Source organism: Oncorhynchus masou, chromosome 29 (assembly GCF_036934945.1).
Source record: "Oncorhynchus masou masou isolate Uvic2021 chromosome 29, UVic_Omas_1.1, whole genome shotgun sequence".
In the NCBI taxonomy this organism is placed as follows: Eukaryota; Metazoa; Chordata; class Actinopteri; order Salmoniformes; family Salmonidae; genus Oncorhynchus; species Oncorhynchus masou.
The window spans coordinates 55,103,479-55,127,756 of NC_088240.1; the positions used below are offsets into that span (position 1 = coordinate 55,103,479).

At 40.5% G+C, this 24,278-nt stretch overlaps 1 protein-coding gene across 2 annotated transcripts in view; it reads right to left on the reverse strand.

The window, feature by feature from the left end:
- LOC135520030 (nuclear factor of activated T-cells, cytoplasmic 1-like) overlaps window positions 1–24,278 on the reverse strand; it is a 90,884-nt gene that overhangs the window by 29,867 nt on the left and 36,739 nt on the right. For both annotated transcript variants that reach the window (XM_064945337.1, XM_064945338.1), the window contains exon 8: window positions 22,333–22,465. In XM_064945337.1, coding sequence (XP_064801409.1) covers window positions 22,333–22,465 — 133 coding nt within the window. The remainder of the gene's footprint in view (window positions 1–22,332; window positions 22,466–24,278) is intronic.

Consider the following 24,278-nt stretch of genomic DNA (forward strand, 5'->3'; position numbering starts at 1 on the left):
TATTCAGTCTCCTAAATGTCTTCTGACACTCTATTCAGCCTACTAAATATCTTCTGACACTCTATTCAGTCTACTAAATGTCTTCTGACACTCTATTCAGCCTACTAAATGTCTTCTGACACTCTATTAAGCCTACAAAATGTCTTCTGACACTCGATTAAGCCTACAAAATATCTTCTGACACTCTATTCAGCCTACTAAATGTCTTCTGACACTCTATTCAGCCTACAAAATGTCTTCTGACACCCAATTCAGCCTACACAATGTCTTCTGACACTCTATTCAGCCTACAAAACTGACAAATGTCTCGGACACTCTATTCAGACTAAATGTCTTCTGACACTCTATTCAGCCTACAAAATGTCTTCTGACACCCTATTCAGCCTACAAAATGTCTTCTGACACTCTATTCAGCCTACAAAATGTCTTCTGACACTCTATTCAGCCTACTAAATGTCTTCTGACACTCTATTCAGTCTACAAAATGTCTTCTGACACTCTATTCAGTCTACAAAATGTCTTCTGACACTCTATTCAGCCTACTAAATGTCTTCTGACACTCTATTCAGCCTACTAAATGTCTTCTGACACTCTATTAAGCCTACTAAATGTCTTATGACATTCTATTCAGCATACTAAATGTCTTCTGACACTCTATTCAGCCTACTAAATGTCTTCTGACACTCTATTCAGCCTACTAAATGTCTTCTGACACTCTATTCAGCCTACTAAATGTCTTCTGACACTCTATTCAGCCTACAAAATGTCTTCTGACACTCTATTCAGCCTACAAAATGTCTTCTGACACTCTATTCAGCCTACAAAATATCTTCTGACACTCTATTCAGCCTACAAAATGTCTTCTGACACTCTATTCAGCCTACAAAATGTCTTCTGACACTCTATTCAGCCTACAAAATGTCTTCTGACACTCTATTCAGCCTACAAAATGTCTTCTGACACTCTATTCAGCCTACAAAATGTCTTCTGACACTCTATTCAGCCTACTAAATGTCTTCTGACACTCTATTCAGCCTACTAAATGTCTTCTGACACTCTATTCAGCCTACTAAATGTCTTCTGACACTCTATTCAGCCTACTAAATGTCTTCTGACACTCTATTCAGCCTACAAAATGTCTTCTGACACTCTATTCAGCCTACTAAATGTCTTCTGACACTCTATTCAGCCTACAAAATGTCTTCTGACACTATTCAGCCTACAAAATGTCTTCTGACACTCTATTCAGCCTACAAAATGTCTTCTGACACTCTATTCAGCCTACTAAATGTCTTCTGACACTCTATTCAGCCTACTAAATGTCTTCTGACACTCTATTCAGCCTACTAAATGTCTTCTGACACTCTATTCAGTCTACTAAATGTCTTCTGACACTCTATTCAGTCTACAAAATGTCTTCTGACACTCTATTCAGCCTACAATATGTCTTCTGACACTCTATTCAGCCTACTAAATGTCTTCTGACACTCTATTCAGTCTACTAAATGTCTTCTGACACTCTATTCAGTCTACAAAATGTCTTCTGACACTCTATTCAGCCTACAAAATGTCTTCTGACACTCTATTCAGCCTACTAAATGTCTTCTGACACTCTATTCAGCCTACAAAATGTCTTCTGACACTCTATTCAGCCTACAAAATGTCTTCTGACACTCTATTCAGCCTACAAAATGTCTTCTGACACTCTATTCAGCCTACTAAATGTCTTCTGACACTCTATTCAGCCTACAAAATGTCTTCTGACACTCTATTCAGCCTACAAAATGTCTTCTGACACTCTATTCAGCCTACTAAATGTCTTCTGACACTCTATTCAGCCTACTAAATGTCTTCTGACACTCTATTCAGCCTACTAAATGTCTTCTGACACTCTATTCAGCCTACTAAATGTCTTCTGACACTCTATTCAGTCTACTAAATGTCTTCTGACACTCTATTCAGCCTACAAAATGTCTTCTGACACTCTATTCAGCCTACTAAATGTCTTCTGACACTCTATTCAGCCTACAAAATGTCTTCTGACACTCTATTCAGTCTACAAAATGTCTTCTGACACTCTATTCAGCCTACAAAATGTCTTCTGACACTCTATTCAGTCTCCTAAATGTCTTCTGACACTCTATTCAGCCTACTAAATATCTTCTGACACTATTCAGCCTACAACATGTCTTCTGACACTCTATTCGGCCTACTAAATGTCTTCTGACACTCTATTATGCCTACTAAATGTCTTCTGACACTCTATTAAGCCTACAAAATGTCTTCTGACACTCTATTCAGCCTACAAAATGTCTTCTGACACTCTATTCAGCCTACTAAATGTCTTCTGACACTCTATTCAGCCTACTAAACGTCTTCTGACACTCTATTTACAAAATGTCTTCTGACACTATTCAGCCGACTAAATGTCTTCTGACACTCTATTCAGCCGACTAAATGTCTTCTGACACTCTATTCAGCCTACTAAATGTCTTCTGACACTCTATTCAGTCTACAAAATGTCTTCTGACACTCTATTCAGCCTACAAAATGTCTTCTGACACTCTATTCAGCCTACAAAATGTCTTCTGACACTCTATTCAGCCTACTAAATGTCTTCTGACACTCTATTCAGCCTACAAAATGTCTTCTGACACTCTATTCAGCCTACAAAATGTCTTCTGACACTCTATTCAGCCTACAAAATGTCTTCTGACACTCTATTCAGCCTACTAAATGTCTTCTGACACTCTATTCAGCCTACAAAATGTCTTCTGACACTCTATTCAGCCTACTAAATGTCTTCTGACACTCTATTCAGCCTACAAAATGTCTTCTGACACTCTATTCAGCCTACAAAATGTCTTCTGACACTCTATTCAGCCTACTAAATGTCTTCTGACACTCTATTCAGCCTACAAAATGTCTTCTGACACTCTATTCAGCCTACAAAATGTCTTCTGACACTCGATTAAGCCTACAAAATATCTTCTGACACTCTATTCAGCCTACTAAATGTCTTCTGACACTCTATTCAGCCGACTAAATGTCTTCTGACACTCTATTCAGTCTACTAATTGTCTTCTGACACTCTATTCAGCCTACAAAAAAATGTCTTCTGACACTCTATTCAGTCTACTAAATGTCTTCTGACACTCTATTCAGCCTACAAAATGTCTTCTGACACTCTATTCAGCCTACAAAATGTCTTCTGACACTCTATTCAGCCTACTAAATGTCTTCTGACACTCTATTCAGCCTACTAAATGTCTTCTGACACTCTATTCAGCCTACTAAATGTCTTCTGACACTCTATTCAGCCTACAAAATGTCTTCTGACACTCTATTCAGCCTACTAAATGTCTTCTGACACTCTATTCAGCCTACAAAATGTCTTCTGACACTCTATTCAGCCTACTAAATGTCTTCTGACACTCTATTCAGCCTACTAAATGTCTTCTGACACTCTATTCAGCCTACAAAATGTCTTCTGACACTCTATTGTCTTCTGACACTCTACAGCCTACAAAATGTCTTCTGCCTACAAAACACACTCTATTCAGCCTACAAAATGTCTTCTGACACTCTATTCAGCCTACTAAATGTCTTCTGACACTCTATTCAGCCTACTAAATGTCTTCTGACACTCTATTCAGCCTACTAAATGTCTTCTGACACTCTATTCAGCCTACAAAATGTCTTCTGACACTCTATTCAGCCTACTAAATGTCTTCTGACACTCTATTCAGCCTACAAAATGTCTTCTGACACTCTATTCAGCCTACTAAATGTCTTCTGACACTCTATTCAGCCTACAAAATGTCTTCTGACACTCTATTCAGCCTACTAAATGTCTTCTGACACTCTATTCAGCCTACAAAATGTCTTCTGACACTCTATTCAGCCTACTAAATGTCTTCTGACACTCTATTCAGCCTACTAAATGTCTTCTGACACTCTATTCAGCCTACAAAATGTCTTCTGACACTCTATTCAGCCTACAAAATGTCTTCTGGCACTCTATTCAGCCTACTAAATGTCTTCTGACACTCTATTCAGCCTACAAAATGTCTTCTGACACTCTATTCAGCCTACTAAATGTCTTCTGACACTCTATTCAGCCTACAAAATGTCTTCTGACACTCTATTCAGCCTACAAAATGTCTTCTGACACTCTATTCAGCCTACTAAATGTCTTCTGACACTCTATTCAGCCTACAAAATGTCTTCTGACACTCTATTCAGCCTACTAAATGTCTTCTGACACTCTATTCAGCCTACTAAATGTCTTCTGACACTCTATTCAGCCTACAAAATGTCTTCTGACACTCTATTCAGCCTACTAAATGTCTTCTGACACTCTATTCAGCCTACAAAATGTCTTCTGACACTCTATTCAGCCTACTAAATGTCTTCTGACACTCTATTCAGCCTACAAAATGTCTTCTGACACTCTATTCAGCCTACAAAATGTCTTCTGACACTCTATTCAGCCTACAAAATGTCTTCTGACACTCTATTCAGCCTACTAAATGTCTTCTGACACTCTATTCAGCCTACTAAATGTCTTCTGACACTCTATTCAGCCTACTAAATGTCTTCTGACACTCTATTCAGCCTACAAAATGTCTTCTGACACTCTATTCAGCCTACTAAATGTCTTCTGACACTCTATTCAGCCTACAAAATGTCTTCTGACACTCTATTCAGCCTACAAAATGTCTTCTGACACTCTATTCAGCCTACAAAATGTCTTCTGACACTCTATTCAGCCTACAAAATGTCTTCTGACACTCTATTCAGCCTACAAAATGTCTTCTGACACTCTATTCAGCCTACAAAATGTCTTCTGACACTCTATTCAGCCTACAAAATGTCTTCTGACACTCTATTCAGCCTACAAAATGTCTTCTGACACTCTATTCAGCCTACAAAATGTCTTTGGACACTCTATTCAACCTACAAAATGTCTTATGACACTCTATTCAGTCTTCTACTAAATGTCTTCTGACACTCTATTCAGCCTACTAAATGTCTTCTGACACTCTATTCAGCCTACTAAATGTCTTCTGACACTCTATTCAGCCTACAAAATGTCTTCTGACACTCTATTCAGCCTACTAAATGTCTTCTGACACTCTATTCAGCCTACTAAATGTCTTCTGACACTCTATTCAGCCTACAAAATGTCTTCTGACACTCTATTCAGCCTACTAAATGTCTTCTGACACTCTATTCAGTCTACTAAATGTCTTCTGACACTCTATTCAGCCTACTAAATGTCTTCTGACACTCTATTCAGCCTACAAAATGTCTTCTGACACTCTATTCAGCCTACTAAATGTCTTCTGACACTCTATTCAGCCTACAAAATATCTTCTGACACTCTATTCAGCCTACTAAATGTCTTCTGACACTCTATTCAGCCTACTAAATGTCTTCTGACACTCTATTCAGCCTGCTAAATGTCTTCTGACACTATTCAGTCTCCTAAATGTCTTCTGACACTCTATTCAGCCTACTAAATATCTTCTGACACTCTATTATGCCTACTAAATGTCTTATGACTAAATGTCTTCTCACTCTATTCATACAAAATGGCTTTTGACACTCTATTCAGCCTACAAAATGTCTTCTGACACTCTATTCAGCCTACTAAATATCTTCTGACACTCTATTCAGTCTACAAAATGTCTTCTGACACTCTATTCAGCCTACAAAATGTCTTCTGACACTCTATTCAGCCTACTAAATGTCTTCTGACACTCTATTCAGCCTACAAAATGTCTTCTGACACTCTATTCAGCTACTACAAAATGTCTTCTGACACTCTATTCAGCCTACAAAATGTCTTCTGACACTCTATTCAGCCTACTAAATGTCTTCTGACACTCTATTCAGCCTACTAAATGTCTTCTGACACTCTATTCAGCCTACAAAATGTCTTCTGACACTCTATTCAGCCTACAAAATGTCTTCTGACACTCTATTCAGCCTACTAAATGTCTTCTGACACTCTATTCAGCCTACTAAATGTCTGACATTGATTCAGCATACAAAACTGACACTCTATTCAGCCTACAAAATGTCTTCTGACACTCTATTCAGCCTACTAAATGTCTTCTGACACTCTATTCATCTACAAAATGTCCTGACAAATGCCTACAAAATGTCTTCTGACACTCTATTCAGCCTACTAAATGTCTTCTGACACTCTATTCAGCCTACTAAATGTCTTCTGACACACTATTCAGCCTACTAAATATCTTCTGACACTCTATTCAGTCTACTAAATGTCTTCTGACACTCTATTCAGCCGACTAAATGTCTTCTGACACTCTATTCAGCCTACAAAATGTCGTCTGACACTCTATTCAGCCTACAAAATGTCTTATGACATTCTATTCAGCATACAAAATGGCTTTTGACACTCTATTCAGCCTACAAAATGTCTTCTGACACTCTATTCAGCCTACTAAATTTCTTCTGACACTCTATTCAGTCTACAAAATGTCTTCTGACACTCTATTCAGCCTACTAAATGTCTTCTGACACTCTATTCAGTCTACAAAATGCCTTCTGACACTCTATTCAGCCTACAAAATGTCTTTGGACACTCTATTAAGCCTACAAAATGTCGTCTGACACTGTATTCAGCCTACAAAATGTCTTCTGGCACTCTATTCAGCCTACAAAATGTCTTCTGACACTCTATTAAGCCTACAAAATGTCTTCTGACTACTACTAAATGTCTTCTGACACTCTATTCAAATGTCTTCTGACACTCTATTCAGCCTACAAAATGTCTTCTGACACTCTATTCAGCCTACAAAATGTCTTCTGACACTCTATTCAGCCTACTAAATGTCTTCTGACACTCTATTCAGCCTACAAAATGTCTTCTGACACTCTATTCAGCCTACTAAATGTCTTCTGACACTCTATTCAGCCGACTAAATGTCTTCTGACACTCTATTCAGTCTACTAATTGTCTTCTGACAGTCTATTCAGTCTACAAAATGTCTTCTGACACTCTATTCAGTCTACAAAATGTCTTCTGACACTCTATTCAGCCTACAAAATGTCTTCTGACACTCTATTCAGCCTACTAAATGTCTTCTGACACTCTATTCAGCCTACTAAATGTCTTCTGACACTCTATTCAGCCTACTAAATGTCTTCTGACACTCTGACACTACTATTCTGACACTCTATTCACTACAAAATGTCTTCTGACACTCTATTCAGCCTACTAAATATCTTCTGACACTCTATTCAGTCTCTTAAATATCTTCTGACACTCTATTCAGCCTACAAAATGTCTTCTGACACTCTATTCAGCCTACTAAATATCTTCTGACACTCTATTCAGCCTACTAAATGTCTTCTGACACTCTATTCAGCCTACTAAATGTCTTCTGACACTCTATTCTAAATGTCTTCTGACACTCTATTCAGTCTCTTAAATATCTTCTGACACTCTATTCAGCCTACAAAATGTCTTCTGACACTCTATTCAGCCTACTAAATGTCTTCTGACACTCTATTCAGCCTACTAAATGTCTTCTGACACTATTCCGCCTACTAAATGTCTTCTGACACACTATTCAGCCTACAAAATGTCTTTGGACACTCTATTCAGCCTACAAAATGTCTTCTGACACTCTATTCAGCCTACTAAATGTCTTCTGACACTCTATTCAGCCTACTAAATGTCTTCTGACACTCTATTCAGCCTACAAAATGTCTTCTGACACTCTATTCAGCCTACAAAATGTCTTCTGACACTCTATTCAGCCTACTAAATGTCTTCTGACACTCTATTCAGCCTACTAAATGTCTTCTGACACTCTATTCAGCCTACTAAATGTCTTCTGACACTCTATTCTAAAGTCTGACACTAAATGTCTTCTGACACTCTATTCAGCCTACAAAATGTCTTCTGACACTCTATTCAGCCTACAAAATGTCTAAAAATGTCTTCTGACACTCTATTCAGCCTACTAAATGTCTTCTGACACTCTATTCAGCCTACAAAATGTCTTCTGACACTCTATTCAGCCTACAAAATGTCTTCTGACACTCTATTCAGCCTACTAAATGTCTTCTGACACTCTATTCAGCCTACTAAATGTCTTCTGACACTCTATTCAGCCTACAAAATGTCTTCTGACACTCTATTCAGCCTACAAAATGTCTTCTGACACTCTATTCAGCCTACAAAATATCTTCTGACACTCTATTCAGCCTACTAAATGTCTTCTGACACTCTATTCAGCCTACTAAATGTCTTCTGACACTCTATTCAGCCTACAAAATGTCTTCTGACACTCTATTCAGCCTACAAAATGTCTTCTGACACTCTATTCAGCCTACAAAATGTCTTCTGACACTCTATTCAGCCTACTAAATGTCTTCTGACACTCTATTCAGCCTACTAAATGTCTTCTGACACTCTATTCAGCCTACAAAAGACCTACAGCCTAAATGTCTTCTGACACTCTATTCAGCCTACTAAATGTCTTCGGACACTCTATTCAGTCTACAAAATGTCTTCTGACACTCTATTCAGCCTACTAAATGTCTTCTGACACTCTATTCAGCCTACTAAATATCTTCTGACACTCTATTCAGTCTACTAAATGTCTTCTGACACTCTATTCAGCCTACAAAATGTCTTCTGACACTCTATTCAGCCTACTAAATGTCTTCTGACACTCTATTCAGCCTACTAAATGTCTTATGACATTCTATTCAGCCTACAAAATGGCTTTTGACACTCTATTCAGCCTACAAAATGTCTTCTGACACTCTATTCAGCCTACTAAATGTCTTCGGACACTCTATTCAGCCTACAAAATGTCTTCTGACACTCTATTCAGTCTACAAAATGTCTTCTGACACTCTATTCAGCCTACTAAATGTCTTCTGACACACTATTCAGCCTACTAAATATCTTCTGACACTCTATTCAGCCTACTAAATGTCTTCTGACACTCTATTCAGCCTACACAATGTCTTCTGACAATATTCAGCCTACAAAATGTCTTCTGACACTCTATTCAGCCTACAAAATGTCTTCTGACACTCTATTCAGCCTACAAAATGTCTTCTGACACTCTATTCGTCTTACTAAATGTCTTATGACACTCTATTCAGCCTACTAAATGTCTTCGGACACTCTATTCAGCCTAGAAAATGGCTTATGACACTCTATTCAGCCTACTAAATGTCTTCTGACACTCTATTCAGCCTACAAAATGTCTTCTGACACTCTATTCAGCCTACTAAATGTCTTCTGACACTCTATTCAGCCTACTAAATGTCTTCTGACACTCTATTCAGCCTACAAAATGTCTTCTGACACTCTATTCAGCCTACTAAATGTCTTCTGACACTACTATTCAGCCTACAAAATGTCTTCTGACACTCTATTCAGCCTACTAAATGTCTTCTGACACAGCCTACTATTCAGACACCTACTAAATGTCTTCTGACACTCTATTCAGCCTACAAAATGTCTTCTGACACTCTATTCAGCCTACAAAATGTCTTCTGACACTCTATTCAGCCTACTAAATGTCTTCTGACACTCTATTCAGCCTACAAAATGTCTTATGACATTCTATTCAGCATACAAAATGGCTTTTGACACTCTATTCAGCCTACAAAATGTCTTCTGACACTCTATTCAGCCTACAAAATGTCTTTTGACACTCTATTCAGCCTACAAAATGTCTTCTGACACTCTATTCAGCCTACAAAATGTCTTCTGACACTCTATTCAGCCTACAAAATGTCTTTCTGACACTCTATTCACACCTACTAAATGTCTTCTGACACTCTATTCAGCCTACTAAATGTCTTCTGACACTCTATTCAGCCTACTAAATGTCTTCTGACACTCTATTCAGCCTACTAAATATCTTCTGACACTCTATTCAGCCTACTAAATGTCTTCTGACACTCTATTCAGCCTACTAAATGTCTTCTGACACTCTATTCAGCCTACTAAATGTCTTCTGACACTCTATTCAGTCTACAAAATGTCTTCTGACACTCTATTCAGCCTACTAAATGTCTTCTGACAAATGTCTTCTGACACTCTATTCAGCCTACAAAATGTCTTCTGACACTCTATTCAGCCTACAAAATGTCTTCTGACACTCTATTCAGCCTACTAAATGTCTTCTGACACTCTATTCAGCCTACAAAATGTCTTCTGACACTCTATTCAGCCTACAAAATGTCTTCTGACACTCTATTCAGCCTACTAAATGTCTTCTGACACTCTATTCAGCCTACTAAATGTCTTATGACACTCTATTCAGCCTACAAAATGTCTTCTGACACTCTATTCAGCCTACTAAATGTCTTCTGACACACTACTAAATGTCTTCTGACACTCTATTCAGTCTACTAAATGTCTTCTGACACTCTATTCAGCCTACTAAATGTCTTCTGACACTCTATTCAGCCTACAAAATGTCTTCTGACACTCTATTCAGCCTACTAAATGTCTTCTGACACTCTATTCAGCCTACAAAATGTCTTCTGACACTCTATTCAGCCTACTAAATGTCTTCTGACACTCTATTCAGCCTACTAAATGTCTTCTGACACTCTATTCAGCCTACTAAATGTCTTCTGACACTCTATTCAGCCTACAAAATGTCTTCTGACACTCTATTCAGCCTACTAAATATCTTCTGACACTCTATTATGCCTACTAAATGTCTTATGACATTCTATTCAGCATACAAAATGGCTTCTGACACTCTATTCAGCCTACAAAATGTCTTCTGACACTCTATTCAGCCTACTAAATGTCTTCTGACACTCTATTCAGCCTACAAAATGTCTTCTGACACTCTATTCAGCCTACTAAATGTCTTCTGACACTCTATTCAGCCTACTAAATGTCTTCTGACACTCTATTCAGCCTACTAAATGTCTTCTGACACTCTATTCAGCCTACAAAATGTCTTCTGACACTCTATTCAGCCTACTAAATGTCTTCTGACACTCTATTCAGCCTACTAAATGTCTTCTGACACTCTATTCAGCCTACTAAATGTCTTCTGACACTCTATTCAGCCTACTAAATGTCTTCTGACACTCTATTCAGTCTACTAAATGTCTTCTGACACTCTATTCAGCCTACTAAATGTCTTCTGACACTCTATTCAGCCTACTAAATGTCTTCTGACACTCTATTCAGCCTACAAAATGTCTTCTGACACTCTATTCAGCCTACTAAATGTCTTCTGACACTCTATTCAGCCTACAAAATGTCTTCTGACACTCTATTCAGCCTACTAAATATCTTCTGACACTCTATTCAGCCTACTAAATGTCTTCTGACACTATTCCGCCTACTAAATGTCTTCTGACACTCTCTACTAAATGTCTTCTGACACTCTATTCAGCCTACTAAATGTCTTCTGACACTCTATTCAGCCTACAAAATGTCTTCTGACACTCTATTCAGCCTACTAAATGTCTTCTGACACTCTATTCAGCCTACTAAATGTCTTCTGACACTCTATTCAGCCTACTAAATGTCTTCTGACACTCTATTCAGCCTACAAAATGTCTTCTGCCTACAAAATGTCTTCTGACACTCTATTCAGCCTACTAAATGTCTTCTGACACTCTATTCAGCCTACTAAATGTCTTCTGACACTCTATTCAGTCTCCTAAATGTCTTCTGACACTCTATTCAGCCTACAAAATGTCTTCTGACACTCTATTCAGCCTACTAAATGTCTTCTGACACTCTATTCAGCCTACTAAATGTCTTCTGACACTCTATTCAGCCTACAAAATGTCTTCTGACACTCTATTCAGCCTACAAAATGTCTTCTGACACTCTATTCAGCCTACAAAATGTCTTTGGACACTCTATTCAGCCTACAAAATGTCTTCTGACACTCTATTCAGCCTACTAAATGTCTTCTGACACTATTCAGCCTACAAAATGTCTTCTGACACTCTATTCAGCCTACTAAATGTCTTCGGACACTCTATTCAGCCTACTAAATGTCTTCTGACACTCTATTCAGCCTACTAAATGTCTTCTGACACTCTATTCAGCCTACTAAATGTCTTCTGACACTCTATTCAGCCTACAAAATGTCTTCTGACACTCTATTCAGCCTACAAAATGTCTTCTGACACTCTATTCAGCCTACTAAATGTCTTCTGACACTCTATTCAGCCTACTAAATGTCTTCGGACACTCTATTCAGCCTACTAAATGTCTTCTGACACTCTATTCAGCCTACTAAATGTCTTCTGACACTCTATTCAGCCTACTAAATGTCTTCTGACACTCTATTCAGCCTACTAAATGTCTTCTGACACTCTATTCAGCCTACAAAATGTCTTCTTCTATTGACACTCTATTCAGCCTAAATGTCTTCTGACACTCTATTCAGCCTACTAAATGTCTTCTGACACTCTATTCAGCCTACTAAATGTCTTCTGACACTCTATTCAGCCTACTAAATGTCTTCTGACACTCTATTCAGCCTACTAAATGTCTTCTGACACTCTATTCAGCCTACTAAATGTCTTCTGACACTCTATTCAGCCTACAAAATGTCTTCTGACACTCTATTCAGCCTACAAAATGTCTTCTGACACTCTATTCAGCCTACTAAATGTCTTCTGACACTCTATTCAGCTACAAAATGTCTTCTGACACTCTATTAAATGTCTTCTGACACTCTATTCAGCCTACTAAATGTCTTCTGACACTATTCAGCCTACAAAATGTCTTTGACACTCTATTCAGCCTACTAAATGTCTTCTGACACTCTATTCAGCCTACTAAATGTCTTCTGACACTCTATTCAGCCTACAAAATGTCTTCTGACACTCTATTCAGCCTACTAAATGTCTTCGGACACTCTATTTAGTCTCCTAAATGTCTTCTGACACTCTATTCAGCCTACTAAATATCTTCTGACACTCTATTCAGCCTACTAAATGTCTTCTGACACTCTATTCAGCCTACTAAATGTCTTCTGACACTCTATTCAGCCTACTAAATGTCTTCTGACACTCTATTCAGCCTACAAAATGTCTTCTGACACTCTATTCAGCCTACAAAATGTCTTCTGACACTCTATTCAGCCTACTAAATGTCTTTTGACACTCTATTCAGCCTACAAAATGTCTTCTGACACTCTATTCAGCCTACTAAATGTCTTATGACATTCTATTCAGCATACAAAATGTCTTCTGACACTCTATTCAGCCTACTAAATGTCTTCTGACACTCTATTCAGCCTACTAAATGTCTTCTGACACTCTATTCAGCCTACAAAATGTCTTCTGACTATTCAGCCTATAAATGTCTTCTGACACTCTACTAAATGTCTTCTGACACTCTATTCAGCCTACTAAATGTCTTCTGACACTCTATTCAGCCTACAAAATGTCTTCTGACACTCTATTCATTACAAAATGTCTTCTGACACTCTATTCAGCCTACAAATGTCTTGTCTTCAGACACTCTATTCAGCCTACTAAATGTCTTCTGACACTCTATTCAGCCTACAAATGTCTTCTGACACTCTATTCAGCCTACTAAATGTCTTCTGACACTCTATTCAGTCTACAAAATGTCTTCTGACACTCTATTCAGCCTACTAAATGTCTTCTGACACTCTATTCAGCCTACAAAATGTCTTCTGACACTCTATTCAGCCTACAAAATGTCTTCTGACACTCTATTCAGCCTACTAAATGTCTTCTGACACTCTATTCAGCCTACAAAATGTCTTCTGACACTCTATTCAGCCTACTAAATGTCTTCTGACACTCTATTCAGCCTACTAAATGTCTTCTGACACTCTATTCAGCCTACTAAATGTCTTCTGACACTCTATTCAGCCTACTAAATGTCTTCTGACACTCTATTCAGCCTACAAAATGTCTTCTGACACTCTATTCAGTCTACTAAATGTCTTCTGACACTCTATTCAGCCTACTAAATGTCTTCTGACACTCTATTCAGCCTACAAAATGTCTTCTGACACTCTATTCAGCCTACAAAATGTCTTCTGACACTCTATTCAGCCTACTAAATGTCTTCTGACACTCTATTCAGCCTACTAAATGTCTTCTGACACTCTATTCAGCCTACAAAATGTCTTCTGACACTCTATTCAGCCTACAAAATGTCTTCTGACACTCTATTCAGTCTACAAAATGTCTTCTGACACTCTATTCAGCCTACTAAATGTCTTCTGACACTCTATTCAGCCTACAAAATGTCTTATGACATTCTATTCTATTCAGCCTACAGCCTACAAAATGTCTTCTGACACTCTATTCAGCCTACTAAATGTCTTCTGACACTCTATTCAGCCTACTAAATGTCTTCTGACACACTATTCAGCCTACTAAATATCTTCTGACACTCTATTCAGTCTACTAAATGTCTTCTGACACTCTATTCAGCCTACTAAATGTCTTATGACATTCTATTCAGCCTAGAAAATGTCTTCTGACACTATTCAGCAGTCTACTAAATGTCTTTCTATTCAGACTAAATGTCTTCTATTCAGCCTACTAAATGTCTTCTGACACTCTATTCAGCCTACTAAATGTCTTCAGCATACAAAATGTCTTCTGACACTCTATTCAGACTAAATGTCTCTGACACTCTATTCAGCCTACTAAATGTCTTATGACACTCTTATTCAGCCTACAAAATGTCTTCTGACACTCTATTCAGCCTACAAAATGTCTTCTGACACTCTATTCAGCCTACAAAATGTCTTCTGACACTCTATTCAGCCTACTAAATGTCTTCGGACACTCTATTCAGCCTACAAAATGTCTTCGGACACTCTATTCAGCCTACAAAATGTCTTCTGACACTCTATTCAGGCTACTAAATGTCTTCTGACACTCTATTCAGCCTACTAAATGTCTTCTGACACTCTATTCAGCCTACAAAATGTCTTCTGACACTCTATTCAGCCTACAAAATGTCTTCAAAATGTCTTCTGACACTCTATTCAGCCTACAAAATGTCTTCTGACACTCTATTCAGCCTACAAAATGTCTTCTGACACTCTATTCAGCCTACTAAATGTCTTCTGACACTCTATTCAGTCTACTAAATGTCTTCTGACACTCTATTCAGCCTACTAAATGTCTTCTGACACTCTATTCAGTCTACAAAATGTCTTCTGACACTCTATTCAGCCTACTAAATGTCTTCTGACACTCTATTCAGCCTACAAAATGTCTTCTGACACTCTATTCGTCTTAATAAATGTCTAATGACACTCTATTCAGCCTACTAAATGTCTTCTGACACTCTATTCAGCCTACAAAATGTCTTCTGACAATATTCAGCCTACAAAATGTCTTCTGACACTCTATTCAGTCGACAAAATGTCTTCTGACACTCTATTCAGCCTACTAAATGTCTTCTGACACTCTATTCAGCCTACAAAATGTCTTCTGACACTCTATTCGTCTTACTAAATGTCTAATGACACTCTATTCAGCCTACTAAATGTCTTATGACATTCTATTCAGCCTAGAAAATGGCTTCTGACACCCTATTCAGCCTACTAAATGTCTTCGGACACTCTACTCAGTCTCCTAAATGTCTTCTGACACTATTCAGCCTACTAAATATCTTCTGACACTCTATTCAGTCTACAAAATGTCTTCTGACACTCTATTCAGCCTACTAAATGTCTTCTGACACTCTATTCAGCCTACAAAATGTCTTCTGACACTCTATTAAGCCTACTAAATGTCTTTGGACACTCTATTCAGTCTCCCAAATGTCTTCTGACACTCTATTCAGCCTACTAAATATCTTCTGACACTATTCAGCCTACAACATGTCTTCTGACACTCTATTCGGCCTACTAAATATCTTCTGACACTCTATTATGCCTACTAAATGTCTTATGACATTCTATTCAGCATACAAAATGGCTTCTGACACTCTATTCAGCCTACAAAATGTCTTCTGACACTCTATTCAGCCTACTAAATATCTTCGGACACTCTATTCAGACTCCCAAATGTCTTCTGACACTCTATTCAGCCTACTAAATATCTTCTGACACTCTATTCAGTCTACTAAATGTCTTCTGACAGTCTATTCAGTCTACAAAATGTCTTCTGACACTCTCAGTCTACAAAATGTCTTCTGACACTCTATTCAGCCTACTATATGTCATCTGACACTCTATTCAGCCTACTAAATGTCTTCGGACACTCTATTCAGGCTACTAAATGTCTTCTGACACTCTATTCAGCTCACTAAATGTCTTCTGACACTCTATTCAGCCGACTAAATGTCTTCTGACACTCTATTCAGTCTACTAATTGTCTTCTGACACTCTATTCAGTCTACAAATGTCTTCTGACACTATTCAGTCTACAAAATGTCTTCTGACACTCTATTCAGCCTACTATATGTCTTCTGACACACTATTCAGCCTACTAAATGTCTTCGGACACTCTATTCAGTCTACAAAATGTCTTCTGATACTCTATTCAGCCTACTAAATATTTTCAGACACTCTATTCAGTCTACTAAATGTCTTCGGAGACTCTATTCAGTCTACAAAATGTCTTCGGACACTATTCAGCCTACAAAATGTCTTCTGACACCCTATTCTGCCTACAAAATGTCTTCTGACACTATTCAGTCTACAAAATGTCTTCTGACACTCTATTCAGTCGACAAAATGTCTTCTGACACTATTCAGCCTACTAAATGTCTTCTGACACTCAATTCAGCCTACTATATGTCTTCCCGACACTATTCAGTCTACTAAATGTCGTCTGACACTATTCAGCATACAAAATGTCGTCTGACACTCTATTCGGCCTACTAAATGTCTAATGACACTCTATTCAGCCTACTAAATGTCTTATGACATTCTATTCAGCATACAAAATGGCTTTTGACACTCTATTCAGCCTACAAAATGTCTTCTGACACTCTATTCAGCCTACTAAATGTCTTCGGACACTCTATTTAGTCTCCTAAATGTCTTCTGACACTCTATTCAGCCTACTAAATATCTTCTGACACTCTATTCAGCCTACAAAATGTCTTCTGACACTCTATTCAGCCTACAAAATGTCTTCTGACACTCTATTCAGCCTACTAAATGTCTTCGGACACTCTATTTAGTCTCCTAAATGTCTTCTGACACTTTATTCAGCCTACTAAATATCTTCTGACACTCTTCTCAGCCTACAAAATGTCTTCTGACACTCTTTTCAGCCTACAAATTGGCCACCATAAATGTATTTCTTATGATAGTTACTTTTTACTAACAAAGTAAGAATAAATAAATCCTGATGAAGGTGTAATAATAGTAATAACCATTGTCTGAATAAATGAGTGTTTTGATCAGATGAAAAACTATTCCTATCGTCGTGTTATGATGTTATTATTGTTGGGACAGGACGTAACTGAGAGATTAACTTTCACACCCCCAGTCTCCTTTGGGGAGAGATGAGCTGGTGTGATTACCCAGTGGGAAGCCTATTTACGTCAGTCTTGTCAGAGCCACAGGGCCGGCCCTCAATCATTCCTCAATCTGTCTCCTGACCCATCTCTCTGTCCATTCCTTCCAGCTATCTGTATGTGTTTCCCTCCAAACACACACGCTGCCCCTTCCCAGTTCCATGGTAGCAGATTCACCCTGTGAGTCCCATCCCCAGCTGGCTTCTATTTCCTCCCAACCTGCGGGTTATGGCCGACAGACAGTTTACGCTCTGCACATGTTTTTCTCCCCATCTCTGGCTGTCTGTGTCTGTCTGCTCGCATTAAAGTGATCTGGCCTCATCTGAGTATTTATTAGGAACTAGTTTCCTCCCAGGGATGGGGGTGAGGGTTCAAGGATGGGTTTGTGGGGTGTTGAGCATAGAGGGCCTAGCCTCGGCAGGTTGTCGTGTGAAGGAAAGAGACAGCCGGGCAAGAGGGCTTGCTGAGATGTACTCTGATTCTCATTACGATTGGCTGCTCTGCTCTCAGAGTGGAAGTATGGAGTGGATGCTCTACTGTCTCCATAAAAGAGCTGGTTTGATTGCACTGTGGAAAGACAGTGCCCAATGCATTATACCTAGGGTCCTGAGTTTTCCCTGACCATGTGACCTGACTAGGAAAAACTCCAGGCCCTAGTTTTAGCAGACGACCACCAGGGCCCAGGGTTTTTCCCGGTCGGGTCATATGGTTAGGAAAAAGTATGCTAGCTGTATCTCTGATATTCAGAGTGGAGCAGGTGGTGCTTCATGGTAGTAGTCATCAACTCACTGGTGTTTAATTCACTATGTCCCACTGTGGATGCAATCTGGCTGACGGCTGGTGTCCTAGTCTACGCATGCCATGTAAATGTGTGTGGGAGTGTGTCTGCGAGTGTTTGTGTGTGTGTGTGTGTGTGTGTGTGTGTGTGTGTGTGTGTGTGTGTGTCTGTCACTGTCCTAACTTGGAAACAAGGAAACGTCTCAGTCTCCAGTTTGGTTAACATGACACATCTTTGGGGAGAAGTTCACGGCATGCGGTTCGTGAAGTTCTCGTGTACGTGTCTCACTCTTGTTTCTTCTGAACATACCCCTCTCTCTCTCCTCCCTCCCACGTCTCAGACCACAAACCTACGGCCAGGAATCAGTAGCAGCCCCCGCTGGTGTTAACAATAGAACCTGATCTACAGCAGGAACCTCAAAAACGACTTGTGGAAATGAAAGGCATTCCGAGAACTGACTTTGGTCGGGCTTTCGTCAGCGCCGGCACTGTCGGCGTTTGTTGTTTTATGTGGTTCCGTGAAACGGTTTCTCATTTAAGGAGAAGAAAAGGACGGCGTGTCACGTCTTCACTCGCGCAAGAATGATTTGGACAAGAGCTCAGAAAAAGAAAAGCAACACTCACACACACACACTAGGATGTAGACAAGGACACTTGTGCTGTATGTTCATCGCAACATCGGCTATGTGGTGATTTATACAAACCAGAACTGCTGCCAACAGCACATTTTAGAGTCTACAAAATCGGAATAACTTCAGAGTGACATATTGCTTAGATTCTTGGATCTTTCTCCTCTCAAATTGTAACTCATGACAATGAACTTTCCGGACAAACTTATTCAGCTTTAGTCATCATTTTCACGTGACATTGTGAAGGAAAGTGAGGACAATTAAGAGCAGTTTTGAGAAGCACGAAGACAATTAAAAACAACGTTCATGAGACAATCCGCATTCTGTTGCTTGGCATCGACATGCAACGGCATTATTACCGTGCTAATTGCCCATTTGAAAAACTCCCTGTATGAAATTCGGAAGGATATGCCCGTTAACATCTGGAAGATGCAACGGTTCAAATCTGCTACTCCTTTCTTGCTTGTGTCGGACAAAACAGGCCTATGACAGCCTTGCCATTCAAGCTTATCTTTACCTGTCAAACCTGGCAAAGACTCAATCGTTTCCAATCCGCCAGACTGCATCTGATAATAATATCCTCACTCGCTCTGAGGCGTGACTAAACCAAAGGGGAGATAAGAATCAGATGATGTTTACACGACAGAAACAATGCCTCTCCCGTGAGATATGACTGTCCTATTTATAAGATGGAGACGAAACGGATTCAAATACATATTACCTCTTGTTTCCTTACTTGGGCATTTAGCTACGCCGTATATGTTTGAGGTGCCACAGTGGAAGCGTTGGGCTGTCAACAGGTTCAATAGGCCTTTTCACACACTTGTCTGATTATGTTTTCACATGAATGAGTAGAGAAGCATCACGTGACTCCAGTGGAAAATACAAGTTGTTTTCAAAAGCGATTGGTGGACAGCAGATCGTTTGTTTCGTCCTTCACACTTTTTTCAAACAAGCAGGGCTATTTTAAGTGGCGGTTTTGCCTTTTTATAGACGAGCACACGCCCGAGCGTGAACGAGATGTTCTTTTTAGAAAGCATAATTGACGACCACGACTGTGTTTAAAGTGGGCAGGAAGCCCCACTCAGATGGGCGAAGGAGGAAGAGATGAGAACAGCCTCTATGTAACACACACACACACACACACACACACACACACACACACACACACACACACACACACACACACACACACACACACACACACACACACACACCACCCCCCTTACCTGGCCACAGTGCTGAGTTGGCTCTCTATCTACGTGTTCAAACACTCTCAAACAGTGAAACCCTCAAAAGCAAACAACCAGGTTTCCCTCTTCTTTACCATGTTATAATTATCCTCAATGTGACTTGAGAGATCTGTTTGCTTTGATGACAAACTGCATCTGATCTCGGACGGATATAATTAGGGCTTCTCTTTTACCTCGGCACAGTTGAAACAGCTCTGCTTGCATTTACAGAAGATGCCACTTCACCCGGACACGTGCCCATGGGCAGGCAGACACGGGTTCAAACTAGATGAGTGGTAAACTCAGAGACGTTCAGGGGCTACGGACGGAAATGAGCTCAGTAGCGAAATGCGCCATTATTGCGACTGTAGCAGTTCTCTCACAGTATTATCTGAACTATTTAATGTCGCTTGTTGACTATCGTGTTGAATAAATGATATTCAAGCGCTAAAGCCCGAGGAGGTGTGGTATATAGCCAATATACCACGGCTAAGTCTATAATAGCCTGATTGCTATCATAAACTTGTTGCCAATGTAATTAAAACAGTAAAGAAAAAATGCTAAACCACAGCATTCAGACAATCGGCATTCAGGGCTCAACCCACCCAGTTTATAATACATGGATAAATATCAAAATAAGAAATAAGAAGGTCTGGTGAACCACAGCAAGCAACTTTGACTGTGACTGGAGTGGTAGATTATGTTCCGTCATAAACACTGCCCCTGCTTGTGTGGTCCCCACTGTAATCTAGTTCATTTGGCACCGTAACAGAGAGCACACCCCATTCATCTGTTAATTGGATCATGTTGACTCTCCGTGAAAATGACTTGAAGATGCAAAACAATCCAAGCGTGATAAGGCTTCTCCTTGTACAGCTTATCTCCTTGTCTGTCTCCCTGGTCCGTATGGGGCTGCCAAATATGGCCAGAGTTTGTCTGTCCTCAACTCCCACCACCGCTCGCTCTGCTAGGGTCAGTCACCCCAAAATGGCCTGTCTCTCCCTCTCTCATCCCCCCCTCCTCACCTCTCCCTTTCTCAGCGTCTTTCTCGTTCACCCTCTTGCTCCCGTGAACCGTCTCCAAATAGGGCCCTTTGTTCGTTGTCAAGGTGGTGATGCGGTCTCTCTCTTTCTCAGAGTCCCGTCCAAAGGCCTGAATCATTGCTTCTTATCTCCTCCAGGCTACAATAGCAGCGGGTGATCATTGAAGTGTTTAGAGAGTCTTAAAATCACATTTAAAGGTGAAGGCTGCCTTTCAGCACCCCTGGACCTGATTCTTAACCTAACATTGGATATATAGAGAGAGAGACATTTGAAATGTCTTTATTCTTTTGGAACTTATTCTTTATTGTTTATTTCACTTTGCTTATTATCTAGTTCACTTTGCTTCGGCAATGTTAACATGTGTTTTCCATGCCAATAAAGCCCTTCAATTGAATTGAGATAGAGAGAGAGAGAGAGAGAGAGAGAGAGAGAGAGAGAGAGAGAGAGAGAGAGAAAGAGAGAGATGCAGCAAGCTGTGAATAATTAACTATGTTGCTTCTAGCAGCATCAATGGATTCCAATCAATATCAATGTGTCTACGCATGAAACTTGGATTTGGCCAATTTACTCTGAGCCCAGAATGAGAGGTATTTAGTTGGTGATGTAAGACTGTGAAATGACTCTGAATCCCAATAACCTCCTCACATTCCAATGTGTCAAGCCAACTATACATGTGGAGAACAGGGGGCACGTGAGCGTGTAGTGCAGAACGTGAGCTGTGTGCGATGGATGTACCCATGAGTTGTGTGTGAGGTTGACGTTTCAGGGATTGACTTCTCAAACTTAACATCAACATTGCCCAGAGGCTCTGTCAGTCAACCCTTAACACCTCATCACTGGAGAAGGCAAAGCTCGCAACCAAATCAACACAACTCACATCTTCTGCTTCACTTCTGCCCTCGCTCAAAGCCTGTGAAGCGAACCGGTGTCAGGCACTACCGAAGCCACAACAGATTGCGTTTGTTTTCGTGGAGCCAAAATGATTTTAGGAGGAAACACTGGAAGGTATAATGCATGAGCATGTCTGACCTCTTTAGAAGTTATCAAGCAAAACTAGCAGGGATAATATAAACCCCCAAACCACATGTAAGCAAGGAGGTGAACCTGAAGGTTGGCGGGGTTACCGTTTGGGGAAAGGTAGGTGAAGCGCTGGTATTGGCTCCTCTTTCTCTTGCCATTGCAGACGTAGAAGTTGACCTGCACTGGGCTGGATATTCTCTGGTTCCTGTAGGGGGGGATCTCAGCCACCAGCACCGTCTACAACACACAGAAACAGCACAGGGTGGATACACGTACGAACCCTCCAGACGCACTGTAGATCAGTGCTCACTATATTTGTGTTGTGCGTGGCAGATTTTCAAAAAGCGGTCAAAAAACACATGCGTTATCTAAACATTCTGAAATCGGACTGATATGGCAGGGTGAAGATTTTAGTTTGAACGTCACTAGCTTAGGCCTGCAACCCCCTCGCAGTGGTCTTCTAAGCCACAAACATAAATCCAAGTGTGCGTAAGTGTCAGCTCATTAATTAGCAGGTATGCTTGTTTCGCTTTCAAGGAACCCTGGAGGAGTGTTCCGAACATGCTTTCTGAGCTGGGTCTTCAGCCCAAACTGGATGGGCTCAGCATGACCCCCAGGGTGTGTACCACGCCCCTGTTTGTGTCTGTCTGAAGCCCTGAGGGCCTGGGGTTTGAAGCCTACCTCTGGACTACTACAAGGCGAGAGATGTGGGTCTCTGGCCTTATTTTCACAGCCCCTGATCAGCGCGTCGCTCCAGGCCCAGGGCGAGACCTCCGTAATCCTGGACGGACGTGAACTTTGGAGGCTGCAGAGCAGGGGTTGAGGTGCATGACAAAGGCACCATTGGGACATGACTGAGTGTCTGCCTGCCTAGAGCCTGTCTGTTTCTTTCTCTCTCTCGCTCTCTCTCTCTCTCTGGGGGCCAGCTCAGGCCATATGGTGGAGGAGCAGAACAGGAAGCCATTCCCAGCATATTTTGTGGGGTCTGTCCACATGTCTGTGTGCCTGTTCATAGGCCGGGTCTGCACCAGACTGACGGGGTCAAAGACAGCACAAACACAGGTGCCGATGACCCCCCTCCATCCCCCTCTCCTCCCATCATCCCACGCAGTGATCAGCGAGATCCAAACAGGAATAATGGAAACATATGGGTGACCTAACCGTGGCCGGTGGCAGCGGGGGAGAAAAGGCCAGTAACACTGCGGCTTGTTTTGTCAGCACACCAAATAACCACACTGTACGATTTGTCTTTCACCTACCTAACCTAACCCAACCCCTCACTGTAATGTTCCAACATGTGGGACGAGCCTTAACGTCAGCCAGCCCTTAAGGCCCATTAAGAGAGGCCAAATTCAACACTCCAGATGCAACAAAGCCATTAACCTGAACGTAAAAAACACATGACAACAAAAACACCATTGCAATGCCGCCATATTGAAACACATGTTCCGCGGGCGATGGTTTATTCTCGACCCCTGCAATTGTCAATTATAGCAGTTCGTTTACGGGGAGACATAGGGGTGGTGAGACCCAGCTGATGAAAGAGAAGGGAAAGGGAGGGGGCACGGATGATTTGAAACACATTGCCGTCACACACCCTAATGTGCACCCGAAGACACAGACACACACAGGCAAACACACACTCGCGCAGACCTTACGAGTCTCTCCTCACCATAAGGATTTCTTCATTAACTCCGGAAGCACATGTAGCTTTTCTATGACACGTACAACATTTACCGTCCCCTCTGACAAATCCCCTTTGCCTTGTTTTTATGAAGAGAATGTAGGCCTAAATGTGTGACTGGGCATCAGTAGAATGGTGCACTGGTTTATTTTCTCATTACTTCTATCGTGAAAACAGCAGGTAAAAAGGGAAGGGGATAATCCACTCTTGGCCAGGCGTCAGGCAGAAGGCCGAGCTCTGACAAAGTGTTTAAGCGCTCCTCCTCCCTGAACCAGAAGTTGAACAGTGAACTAAATGTCTGGCTAAGCTGGCTGAAGTGTTTGGTAGGGCAACTGGGCTTGCATCAGTATTCATTAGGCAACAAAC